The following is a 14076-nucleotide window of genomic DNA, read 5'->3' on the forward strand; positions in this document are numbered from 1 at the left end:
GGTTTGGAGCTTGTTAGATAGTGCAGGACCTATAAAACTCGTTATTTTTGGACTCTTAAGAGAAAGCGACCAGTGGTAGACGCACCAGCCCAGATATGACGACAATACTCCATATGGAGACACAAGTGAAATGTAGCGGTTCCAAATAAAAATAAGAGGAAAACTTATCAGCTGAAAACAGTGTACACCAAAAAAAATTACGGAAAATCTGAAGTAGACTTTCAATTAAAAAAAAAAAAAAATTTGCTATTTGGAGTCGTTGCTCTGAAATGAAAGTTTTCCGACCTTTCACGTCCAGTTTGCTGAAAAATATGTCGAAAGGAAACTTCTTCCAGTTAAACGGCATCATTCAAAACTACATGGATCTTTTGCATGTTCTTATCTCAATTGGTTTGTTTTGCAGGCGTTGGGCATCCGTCGAGACGATTCCTTTTCCACGACCATGTTACAACAAGTTTTTGATGTCCTCATTGCAGAGACGACACCCTACGGTGGTAAGTCAGTTTTATTTGATATAATTTATCGAAATATGGTATTGTCTGGGCATCATAACTTCAAACATTTTGATTACTTTTTTATCGTATACTAACTAAATTACCCAGCATTGTCTGTGCGTCAGGATTATGTACAAACCTGAAACTTGTTGTGAACAAAAAATTGTCAACATTTAAAAATATAAACAATTCTTATCCGTCTATTTTTGATTTAATTTGGTTTATAAAAAAATATATATTTTACAAATATGCAGTCATAAAAGTATTCCGGGAATTTTAAGTTTTAGTACATGGGAGATGTACGGCAAAAATCATGTTGACACACCAGTTCTCGCCAGATTACCGAAGTTAAGCAATGTTGAGCCTGGCCAGTACCAGATGGGTGGCCATTTGGGAAGGCTAGGCGCTGTATGTACTTTCTGGGAAGGTTTGGCGTGGGGCCAGCATCCTCACCCTCAACTAAAATAACAATTCATCAACACGAAAAGATATAAAAAAAAAAATGATGAAACAATAAAAACTATCAAAACAAAACGTGTGCGGAAAATATCAGCAGCAGCAAAGGATGGCTGGCATGCGAAGAAAGAAAAAAAATGCAACATTTGTTGTTCGTGGAGAAACAAAATGTGTTATATATTCGTTATCATCGAGGTTATCCTTGAGGGGTACCAAATTGAGCTTTCGTTACATTTGAATATGTTATATAGAGTTCTTCATTTAGGGGCACATTTTACGTTTTCTATATAACATAAGAAAGATTCCGTGTGATTGTCTCTAATATAAATGGTTGTGTGTTTGATTATCATAAAGGGAATCGTGTGTGTGACATGTAATTTCTGAACCTACCTCTGCTTCTTCAAAACGAACAATCTGGAAATTTCTCATCCTGGAGGGAGACTTGATACCTGTTTGATGAAGATTTATCACTCCAAGACGATGAATGTGTTTTATAGTTTTTTATTTCACTTTCCCCAGAGGTTCTGCAGAAGTGGAAAGTGAAATCGCTTGTGTGGGCTCTTCTTCACACACGTCAGCGTTAGTCTCCCCCCTCCCCAGTTAAGAGGGGGAGACCACGGAAAAACGTCCGTCTTCTTCAAAGCTCAAATCAAATCTCCCAGATCTAGCCAACCACGTCACACATACGTAATTTGGTCAGCTGACCTTTGGTTCTGGTAAACGTGTCTACCTCCACGTTTACTCACCTCTCTCTCTCTCTCTCTCTCTCTCTCTTATAGAGACACAGAGAGAGAAAATAGAGAGAGTAAGAAAGCCAGAGAGGGGGGGGGGAGAGATGCTCGTTAACAAATGGACGACGAAGGAAATGGATGCGTGAAGTCACAGGCAAGAAATGACTAATGCCAATGTGTTTGTAACATCATGGTGATGGGGCAGGTGTTGGAGCTTTGTTGATGGTGCACATTTATTTTGAGATACATGTGAAATATGTCAGTTCCAAATAAAATAACAGGAAAACTCATGAATATACTTACAGTTAAAAATATTAATGTGCGCCAAAAATTACGGAAAATCAAGTAAGATTTAAAAGAAAATAAAAATAATATTCAGTCCACAAACTCCAAACAACATTTGTGTTTAGCCAAGCTTCTTGGAGCAAATTATCTCTCTTATTATATACTAGTGAGGGGTACCCGGTGTTGCCCAGGTGTTTGGAGGTGTGTGTGGAAACTCCAGGGACGGGGGAGGGGGGAGTTTGTTAAAAAAAAAAAAAAAAGTATGAGGATCGAACCCTAACCCTTGAGGCAAAGTTGTAAATTAAAATGTGAAAAAAAAAAAAAGTGCAACGTTAACCATTGCCCCACCGCGAGATGCTAACGGAAACACATTTGAATTTATTTAATTACTTGGATTTAGCAGGTGCCCGTTTTAATGAATTAATGAGGTCAAGTTTGACTGCGTGATAGTATTTCATTTACTGCTGAACGCTTTTTTTTTTTTTTTCCCCAAAATGTTATAGGAAAAAGACTAACCCACATGCGGCGAGCGACAAATGTTGAATATTTATCTTCCCGAAATCGAGCAAATTAAATAGACAGGCGAGCTTCGTTGTTAACTGTGAGATATTACGATTTATATGTGATATGAAAAGTTTTAAAAAGTTGTGAAGCAACCGACCGCTTCTCTGAAAAAAGCCTTTTGTAGACATACAGAAAAAGCGAACACACATACAAACATACATACATTTTCGCTTTTATATTTATAGACTAGCCTGGGTGCCCGGCATTGCCCGGGTGTTTATAGGTATGTGTTGAGCAAAAAAAAGGTGGTAGTAGGCAGGCAAGCTCGAACCCGTATCGCGAAGGAAGAAAAGGATGTGAAAAACAAAAAAACCTGACGTCTTTGCTGTTGTGCCCATCGGCAAACCGAAAGTGACGTAGGTTTAAATTAAGGCTAGACAATCGAAAAGAGGGGATAACTTTCGAAAATATCAATGAAAAAAAGCGACCCTTCCCTGTAGAAAAGTGGCCAGTTGAGGGTGAAGGAATTAATGTTTTTGGCCAATTTTTTAATATTTGTCGTCTGAAGGGTCGAAATTCAAAGCCATACCGATATCGTGAAAATCTGTTGCCTCTGTTAAAAGTTTTAGGCAGACAAACATACATACATTTAAACAGACGGGTGAGATTTATATTAGAGATGAAGACAACAGTGTTTGGATTCATGAACTAACGTTTTGTAAAAAAGGTTGGTTATAGTCAGCTAATGTACTTCCTAACTTCTGGCGTAGCTGCTACCAGAAGCGGTGGCAAGGCAAATCAGTTCCTTCACTTTTTTTTCTCTCATGCTTATATCTCCCGTGTGCATGTATGTTAGCTGATTAGAAACCAATTAGACTTTTTTTATTTCTTGCCTTTGTTTGTAACGTCAATGTTACAAGTGTTTAAAAAAAAAATAAAAAAGTCAAACATGTCTAATACAAACTAATTTTCCAAAACTGCAATTCAAACCAACACAAACTCACAAGAGAAAACAATTCTGATAGATCATATGTAAATCATAACACTAAGTCCAACTGACAACAAATCTACAAAACAACTAAACGAATCATCTATAAATATAAAAGCGAAAATGTGTGTATGTTCGCTTTTTGTGTCTGTAAAACGGTTTTTTTTTCGCTGGACTTTTCGGTCAGCTCATTCCTTCTTAAAACTTTTTATATCACATCTAAATCATAATATCTAAGAGTTACGAATCTTACGTGTCATGTTTCAAGGTCAAACATGACACGACTTAAGTTAATTGCTAATTTCATTTTACAAACGTTAAATTAAGATACTTTTCATTCCTGATCTCTCGTGGCCGAGATGGTTAGGTCCCAGGGTTTTTTCCATTTCATTTCCACCTCCACGTCAAAGGTTTGGGTTTCAAGCCTACTTTCCTACTAAAACTTTTTTTCTTTTACAGCTCCAAACCCTCGGCCAACGGTTTTTTTTTGGTTTTTTTTAAACGGTTGTTTTGATCCCCCCCCCAACACACACACACACACACACACACACACACACACACACACACACACACCTACAAACACCCGGGCCACGCCAGGTACCCCCCCCCCCCCGCTAGTCTATAATATAAATCTCACCTGTCTGTTTAAATGTATGTTTGTATGTCTGCCTAAAACTTTTGACAGAAGAGACAGATTTTTAGGCGATCGGAATCGTTTTGAAGCTCGACCCTTCGGACGACAAATATCGAAAAATTGGTTAAAAGCATTAATTCCTTCAACCTCAACTGGGCACTTTTCTACAGGGAGGGGTCGCTTTTTTCGCCGATATTATTGAAAGTCATCCTCTCTGGCAAAGACGTCACGTTTTTTAGGGATTTTTTTTTTTTTTTCCACATTCTTTTCCTTGTTCATTCACCTGCCTGCCTATTGCCACTTTTTTTTTTTTTTTTTCTTCTGTTGCTCAACACACAATCCTCCAAACACCAAGGCAATGCCGGGTAACCAGGCTAGTTAAAAATAAATGATAAAAAAATTTTGTAGTGTCCTTTCCCCCACATCAAAAAAAAAAAAAATAATAATAATATTGTCCTACTATCAGGATACCTGGCACTGTCCAATCGTAAAATATGCTTAAACATATTTTAATTTATGCAAATTTGTATTTATTATTATAGATTCAATACTTTATTATTATATTGTACCCAATATTTATTAATGATTTCAAAAATAAAAAGTAAAACAATGTAATTCAATAAACGAATACCAACTCACAGGAGAAAACAATTCTGATAGATCATGTTTAAATCAGTTGTGCTACGAGTGTGTACGTGATAAAGCCCCCCGACCCCCGCCCAACCTCAACATTTTGTTGAGGTATCTTTATCAGTTGGTCAATCATTTTATTTCCTCTTCTGCTAAACCTCAACCTAATCTGTTCGGAGCTGCAAACTAAAAATAATGGTTATAGTCAGCTAACGTACTTCCTAATTTTCAGAGTGACTGCTACCGGAAGTAATAACAAGGCCAATCAATTCCTTTGCATTTTTTTCTCTCACGCTTATATCTCCCCTGTGCATGCATTTATTTTTTTTTATTGATTTATTTTTCTGATTGTTGTATTTTTTTTTTTTTTTTTTTTTTACACGGTGGTCACCACTTATCAAGGCCCGGAAGCCACTCAGGGATAAGGGTTATTGCAAGTACAGTACGTTAGTGTGGAGATTTGATGAAGTGTTTACTTAAGGGGCGGTTCATTAGGAATTTATTAACGTTGGACTTGAACACATCCAAGTTGTAGTCAGGTGGGAAGCAGGCAGACGGAACAGTTCCACAGGCATGCAGTTCTAAGAAAGAAGCTTTGTTCATGAAATCCACGTTTTGATTTAGGCACAGATAAAGAGTGGGGGAAACTTTTCACATTGGATTCAGCTAGACGGGTGTTTTTCGTGAAAGATTGGCGAGGGGGGACCAGAGATTGGAGCTCAAACAAGCACCTGCCATGGAAATAACGATAAAACAAGAATAGGCTCGCAACGTCTCTTCTGTGGGAGAGAGGTTGCAGGGTAGAGAAAAGGGCATCCCCCACTAAGCCACGAAGTCTATTTTGTACTCTGTCAAGCCAGGATAGGCTGTTTTTAGAATTGTTGAAATTGTTTTGTTTTTTTTATTATTGAAAACACTTTCTTTAAATCTTTTGAAACTATTTTGGGAATATTATGTATTGGATACATTTTTTTTATGATGTTTGAAATTTTATTTTGATTTCAATAATTTCATGTTTTTTTTTTTTTATTTCAATAATTTTATACTTTCATAAGCATATTTATTATAAAAATTCAAATAAAAAAATTATTTTTAAAATAAATTTTTTTTTTTTATAATTTCGTAAATATTATAAAATTTCAAATAAAATAAAAACATTTTTAAATTTTAATAAAAGTGTGAATAAAGACTAATCGTGTTATTTTTATTTGCATAATTTTGTAAATTTTTATTGTATGCTTATCAATAATGTCCTTTTCTTATATTTTATTTCAATAAATCGCTTCATAATAGAAATACTGAAGAAAAATAAAAGTGAAGAAACTGATTTGCCTTGTCACCGCTTCTGGTAGCAGCCACGCCGAAAGTTAAGAAGTATGTTAGCTGACAATAACCTAAAATAAACTGTTGTAAACTAACCCAAAACTTATAAATTTATTGACTTTAGGATTGGAAATCCTATGTCCGGATCTTTTGTCTTACGCCTTTGTGCACTTTTCTAACCATTGTCGTAACTTTTCTTTTTTGTTTCTGACAAAAATATGGCAGCCGACTTGTTTCCCATGAAGAAGAATTTAGGCTGCCATCTTGTTGGCTAACAACTTGTAAAAAGTAATAATTGGCGATTTAAAAAAAAAAAAAAAAAAAAAAAAAAAAAAAAAAATTAAAACTAAAACAATAATTTGGATAATTGTTCACACATAAAAAAATAACATAATGCAATAAAACCTCGATATTAAAATAAAAATGATTTTTAATTGTAATTAATTTTTTACTGTCGTTTTTACTAATTTTTGGTGACGATGCTTTTTACACAACACGTAAGTACATCAAAGTTTGTTTTTTTTTATTTTATTTTTATTTTTTTTTTTTACTTCAAATACGATTTTTAATTGTGATTAATATTATAGAAGCACCCAAACCTTCATATTAGATATTATATAATTTTTCTTCTGATGAGTTAAGAGCAGAATAAATTAATTGGTATAATTAAATGAATGATTCTGCGCTACGAAACAGGTGCTGTCAAGAATTGTGCATGTCGACGTACGTAAAGGAATAAATTGTAAGATGGTCAACATTAAAATTTGGAATATAGATTTTTGTCATTTGTTAAATGTGTTTCCTTTTAATTGTCTAACAAATAATTTACGTCTTTGCTATACGAAACGTTGTATCCCTCTGCCTGTTTTACAAGTATTTTAATGGTGGATGCCCCAACAAACTACAAGCCCTTGTACCCCCTGGATGTAAATACTCCTGGCAATCAGCAAAATCCCACCCCTACACCCCTTTATATACATTTCTATATTTATTTATTTTGAAAAGATTTTATATACATTTCTATATTTATTTTGAAGAGATTTAGAAATTTTGTGCAAGGAATCAGAATATGCTACTGAAAATCTCCAGAAATTAATGGTTTCCACATAATCTGCAATAAATGTTACATGCCATTTTTATGGTATTGCATCCATTAGAAGAAAAAAAAAAAAAAAAAAGTTGGAGAACTCTAAGTTGAATTGTTAATACATTTTATGTACAAAAAACTGAAATCTAATACTAGGACTGTTTAAAAATGAATATGTTGCAAGATTTCTTTATTGTAGATTAACACTTGATAAATTGCCCTCCACCTGCCTTTCTAAAATATGTGAGCCCCCCCCTTTTTTTTTATTAATAGACAATTACATATGAGCACCAAAATATTTGGCAAATATTATATACTAGCATGAATACCCAGCATTGTCTGGGTCGACATGAAGTTCGGTTTGGACACAACTGCTATACAAAAATATTGAGCAACCCCACTTCAAAAGAACGGACTCACCCACCACCCACCAAAAAGTGTGTAACATCTTTCCCACCAGATATTTTGGCAGCCCGTGCGATGACCCGCCCCCGCCCAATAAATGAAGCAAAACAACTTTTCTTTCAATCAAAATAGCAAGTGCCCATGAGACCGCAAAAAAAAGAAGAAAAAAAATTAACCACGGAAGGCAGGCTCGAACGGGGAAAGAAGAGAAAAACGTTAATGGCAAACGCTTTTACCCATCAGACTGATGACTAATGACGTCATGACGCTGCAAAATACCGTTTTTAACATACTTTCAGTTTGCTACGCGTGCGTGATTTGTGAAAAGTGAACCCCCCACCCCACCTTGCAAGAAATGGCCCAGTTGACCACCACAGAATTAATCTTTTTTTTTTTTAATTTTCACATATTATGTATCCGAGACATCGCTCTTTCAGATGATATCGTTTCGATGCAGCTGAGGAAAGTTTTTATCAGACATACGAACACAGATATTTGAGATTTATATAATAAATAGCTTTAATGTAAACATAATGCTATTTTTTTTTTTTTTTTTATAAAGGAGTGTGGGGTCTGTTTTCTTGGGGGGGGGGGGGCTTGTTACTCACATTTATGGTTAATGCCTACTACCACTTTTCTTTTGCTCAACACAAACCTCCAAACACCCTGGCAATGCCAGGCACCCAGATTAGTTACTTTATATAAATGTATTAGTTGGAATAGGGGAATTAACTCTTTGAAAAAAAAATTAGAGTTGCTTCTCTTTTTAATTAGTGATTGGAGAGCAGGGCTGCTTCCTTGACAAAATCTGCACCAGAGGTCAAAGAATAAATTTTTTTTCTTAAATTTTAGATATTCATTCAGAGCAATGGCAATTGAGGAAATGTTTGTTTTGTAGTTTTTGACTTTCAACTAGACACACACATACACAAGTGCTTTTCATACATGATAGATTTTCATTCTGTTTTCAAATAAGAAATCCAGTTCTTACAATTCATCCAGAATGTCTTATTTTCTTTCCAGACATTCCACACAACGTGCCGTCACTCGAATTGGTCGAATGTCCCTCAAGTCAACCAAAATTCTCTCTCTCTTCCGACACGGATGAAGTCGACATGGAAGGCAGCAGTGATGGATAGAATAAAAAAAATATTTTCCCATATTAAACGATGACGATGCAGGAGAAATGGACAAACTATAAAAGTTTTTTTTTTTTTTAAATCCGGTTTTCAAATACACAAATATTTCACTACTTATTTTTGTTCAAGTTTTAATTGTTTCCACGTGTGTACTTCTCGAGTTGGCTAAAATATACTGCGCTTCCCCTCCTCCACGCACTCTTTAAATCTAGATTTTTTTTTCTTTTGAGTGCAGAACAGACATTTAAGAATTTAATGGAGAGATTCCCGGGGTTTGACTACAAATTCCATATTTTATAGGGATATGTCAAATGAGAAAAGTCAGTTCTGCACAAATGATGCATTTTGTTGCGTTAATTCTTTCTATTTTTGCTTTTTTAGAAGCTTGCATAAGTTTCTGCCTAGCAAAAGGTGTTCTATGGAAAGAATTTTATCATAGTAAATGCAGTCATCCTTCTACAAAAAAATTAAAAAAAAAAAAAAAAAAAAAAAAATCACGGGAATCATAATACAAAGCCCAACTAGCAACAAATCTGCAAAAATACTAAAAGAATAATTAAAAAGAAATACAAAAAAAATTTCAAGTCCTACTAGCAGGATGCCCGGCATTCTCCAGTTGTAAAATATGCTAAAATATGCTATTTAATTAATGCAGATTTCGTATTTATTACTATAGAGCCAATTCTCTATTTATTATATTGTACTTAATATTTATTAGTAATTACAAAAGTAAAAAAATTGACTTCAGTGTCATCAAATAGAATCGAAACGAAAACGTTTAGCTCTCCAGTTTTATCTGTTACACTCTGAGCCATATCCATACACATCTCAAAAGTTTTTTAAAAAAATGTTTAACCTATGCATAGCAGAAATCGACTTATGCCTGCCACATTCCATTTTTTTTTTTTCTTCAATTTTAACCCCATAGCAGCCATTTTTTTACCAGTTTATTTATATATATATATACAAGTTAGAAAAGCATTTCATCCAAGGCATTATTTTTCATCTAGCAATTAATGATATAGATATAAAATTTTCAATTATTTTTTTTAAAGTGCAACAGAATGTACATTACATAAAATAAATCCAAGGTAATTTTTTGATTCAATTTAAATTAAATTTTTATACCTTACTTTGTAAAATGTATAAAAGTGCACTTTGAAGATAAATAAATTTCAAATTAAATCTTGTACCTTTATTTTTAAAGCTTATAGTAAAAACATTTTGTTTAACAATTTAGAAAAGCATTTCATCCAAGGCATGAAAATTGTTAAACAAATTTCCAAATATATTCTGAAAGAAAACAGAAAAACAAGACAAATTTCATTCATTTTGTTTAATTACAAAAATAGTCTTTTTCTTTTTTTTCCATAAAAAAAGTAAATTATCATAAATTCAAACATTTTATATTAAAAAGAAAAAAAAAAAAAAAAAAAAAAGTTTGTAAATTGGCGATCTTTTAAACCAACGCATTTCAGGTGAAAACATGGCACTTGTACAATTTAATCAAGACATTAAAAAATATATGAAAAAAACATTATATTGTACGTATCCGTTTTGAACTGAAGATCTCCGGAAAAAAATTTCACTTGATTTTTTTTTTTTTTTTTTACAGCAGAAAAACGCGTTTTTATGAGAGTGCGTTGAAGGCAGACATCTTGGAATTTTTCTTAATTTTTGTTTGGAGTTTAGAAACGCCAAAGGGAGATGACTCCAGTTAAAGCTCCGACACTCACTTCCCATCTTTATTACTAGCTTTTCTTTCTAAAAATCGAACCTTTTGCTCGGTATCATAACAAATTGTTTTTTCGCTGTAAATAAGTGAAATTTTTTTTTCGGGGAACTTAACTTCATTCCATAACGGATACGTACACTTTAAACATTTTTCGATATTTTCATTTTTTTAATGTCTTGATTAAACTGTACAAGTACGGAAACCATTATTACACATTTAGGTGTCATGTCGAAATTACTATAAATTTCACAAATTACGAAGCTTTATCGAGTAGAATATGCGCTAGATGTATTTTTAACAAATACTCAACCAATTATGTTCTTTAAAAATGTTTCATAGATGGGGTGGATCCCTAATTTAAGTCAAGGGTTATCTCCCTTGTTTGTCATACTGAATTGATTGCACAACTTTTCTACATTAAAATATACGATAGAATTCATCAAATTAATGAGTTTTATTTGTATTTGCAATTATTTTACTGAATCAGTTTTTTTTTTTTAATTTATACTTATTTTGATATAAGTAAATACATAATGTTTTCACCTGAAATGCGTTGGTTTAAAAAAAAAAAAAAAAAAAAAAAATCACCAATTTACTAAAGTATAAAAAGAAACAAACTAGAAATGTGGCTTAAAACTCTTGCTGTTCGAACAAAAGATAAATTTAAAAATAAGGATAAGCGTTGTTCCCTAAATCTTAAAACAGAATATTATATATGCCAGAATTTTTGCGATATTCTTAGAAGATGTGGAGAACAATTTAAATGTCGAATCTTTTAAACGTAATGGCTTCGTGTTGATGGAAAGTTCTGGAAAATTTACCATGCAGCCAGTACTTTAACAGTGAATTCTCTGACGAACTGCAAGCACTTGTGCCCCCCCTCGACGTAAATACCCCCAACAAGCAGCTACATCCCACCCCTTCACAGTAGAGATCCCTAGATGTAAGAGAGCCTTCTACTCCAGTAGCTTCTTCCTCAGAACCGGATCCCTGCTTCCTCAACTTTACTGACATGCAGAAGTTAAGTGCAACGTGAACCCACATCTTGCTGCCCAACTCCCTACACAGTACCCCTGACGCTTATGTTCCTGATAGTAGCCCCTACATCAAAGTGACGATGTGCCTTGTTTGGGGTGAAAATGTAATTAAAACAAAAAAAAATTTTTTTTTTTAAATTGGTGGCTCAGCTGAATCTACAGAAACCATTGTTAACAAAATCTATCGATTATTTAGATTTCTATTCTCTTTATGGTCATTATTCTTTACAATGTTTCGGCCGAAGAAGGCTATACAGAATTTTGAACTAAACCCTTTATCTAATTTGTTGGGTAGATCATTCTCGTTCTATCAGCCATGACTAGATAAAAACGTTAATTATGATTTATAGTAAAGATTAAGCTTTCGACCGCCAGAACATTCTAGAAGCTTTAAACATAATCTGGTTTCTACCCGGCTATGGCTGATGGAATGAGAAAAATCCACCTTTACGGATAAAATAAAGGGTTCAGTTCGAAAGTTATTTCAGGTTCCTGAAGTGTTTTTTTTTTCTGCATAAAAAAATGGAATCCCAAACGTTGTCTGCTGCTAGTTATCTGGTTTAATCGGTCTAGAAATTATTCTCCGAGGTTGACATCATTATAGTGGATCAACACAAATTAGATATATTTATTTATTCCTGCTTCAGTTGATTGCTGACATCATAAGTTCCTATTTACTTTGCCTCCCCACAAGCGCAGAGTTAGACACCAAGGTGTTTTTTTTTAATGTGGTGAAAAGGAACAAAAATAAAAATTGTCTCAGTCGTGAAGGATTTCTCCACCACTAACCGAGAACAAAAAAATTGAAGTGTAGTATCAGAACAGATACTAAACTTTGATCTTGGCCCGATTATGTTACTAGAAGCTTTCAATTATTTTTTTCTTATGTAAACGGATCTGAAGTCAGGTGGATTTTTGCAGGCAACTGCTGCTGATCCCTAACTACTTAATTACTGACGATTTAAAAAAAAATGTCCATTCTTGTCCAAAATTATTCCTATATTAAAAAGCAAAAATAAAGAAAAATCTGTATGATGTACCTGTGCTCCAACAAAAGTATCATATTCCAAAAATCATGTAAATTGATCAAGTAGTTCTATTTTCATAAAGAAAATCCTTTTTAAGCGATTTGTAAGAATTCAAGGGCATTAGCAAGTTTAAATTATTGTTCAGTTATCTCCCTTTGGTTTATTCAAAGATTGTTTCCTTCCAAATGACAAATAAGGTAGCCACTCTTCTCTTATTTATAAGAATTTTTATTTTCTTAATTGATCAATATACAAGGTTTTTGGAATATGTTTTTGTTTCATCATAAAGTTTCTTTATTTTTGATACAGAGGTGAATTTCGAGTAAGAACCAAGAAATCCCTTTCGTAATGTGTGATATTTTTTGATCAATCTGATCATTTCATACTCCCCCCACCACCACCATCTACTATTTGGTACCAAAACAGGCTTTTTTAATGATTTGCCATATGTTTGAAAAAAAGGATTGTAATCGGTTTTGCTTTTTTTTCTGAAGAAAGATGATAACTTGCATTGTTACCGGCACAAAACCATTTTAGTTGATTTCAATGCAAGCCACTTTTATTTGACACTATGTACTCAAGTTTCATGCAGACAAATTTCTTTTGGAGGAATGTTCAGAAGCACATCCAATTTTTACGCAGACAACCTTGTGAAAACCAGGAATAATGCCAACACCCCATCTGTTCTACAGGGTGACCCCCCCCCCCAAAAAAAAACAGGGCATTCAATTGTTTTTCTGAGCATTTTACAGTCAACGGAGAAAAAAAAAAAGGCCAAAGACCCTAGTGTTTTGAATATAATAAACTAGTTATGACCAAAGTTTCATTTCATTCGGACAAAACACTTAAGAAACGGGGCCTTAGTAGAGTCGGGCCGTTTTTTTTTTTTTTTTTTTTTTTTTTGTCACCATATATATATATGCTTCTGAACATTCATCCAAAAGAAACCATATATATATATATATATGGTGACCAAAAAAAAAAAAAACCGGCATATATATATATATATCTCTCTCTCTCTGTAAGAAAATGTCTGCAGGGAATTTTGATTTACAGTCTTGCAATTCCAACTGTGCAAAGCTCCAAAAGAAAAATGGAGGCAGATAGAACATTATCAGGATTTCACTCTAGTTGCGAAACGGTGTTGGGATATATGTATGATCCTCTTCCAGATTCCATAAAGATTCCATAAAGATTCCATAAAGATTCCATAAAGATTCCCTCCACACTTGTGCGATATGGAGGCATCAACTAAAAAGATATTGTCTGGGATTTTAAGGAATTTGATCCTTTGTCTCTCTATCTGCCTGTGACGGTACAAAGTCGTCTGTTGAAGGAATTGTGGAGACAAAAACAGTTGTAATACTACAGTTCTTCAAAATACGAGTTCAGTTTGGAGAACGCTGACAAAGGATTTATCAGCGTTAGACGCTGTATTTTTTTTCTTAAGTGATGAAGGAAAAAGATACCAAGTTATTTTTCGTCTGTAATGCTTCTAAAGCTACATATGGTTTTTCAGTTTACGTGGGACAGGATGGAACCGCCTCCTTAGTATTTGCCACAGAGTAAACATGGCACCTCTGCAATGCCAATCCCTTCC

At 33.8% G+C, this 14076-nt stretch overlaps 1 protein-coding gene across 2 annotated transcripts in view; it reads left to right on the forward strand.

The window, feature by feature from the left end:
- The window catches only part of LOC145266574 (cell division cycle protein 16 homolog), a 58316-nt gene extending 49525 nt beyond the window's left edge, over positions 1–8791 (forward strand). Inside the window, exons 16-18 of one of the 2 annotated variants that reach the window (XM_080122413.1) lie at positions 404–494; positions 6016–6096; positions 8561–8791. In XM_080122413.1, the coding sequence (XP_079978539.1) occupies positions 404–494; positions 6016–6074 (150 nt within the window). In that variant the 3' untranslated portion in view covers positions 6075–6096; positions 8561–8791. The remainder of the gene's footprint in view (positions 1–403; positions 495–6015; positions 6097–8560) is intronic. The other variant, XM_080122412.1, reaches the window with a different exon arrangement.
- Positions 8792–14076: the final 5285 nt, after the last annotated feature.

This window comes from Euprymna scolopes, chromosome 41 (assembly GCF_053919585.1).
Source record: "Euprymna scolopes isolate OS-2025 chromosome 41, ASM5391958v1, whole genome shotgun sequence".
In the NCBI taxonomy this organism is placed as follows: domain Eukaryota; kingdom Metazoa; phylum Mollusca; class Cephalopoda; order Sepiida; family Sepiolidae; genus Euprymna; species Euprymna scolopes.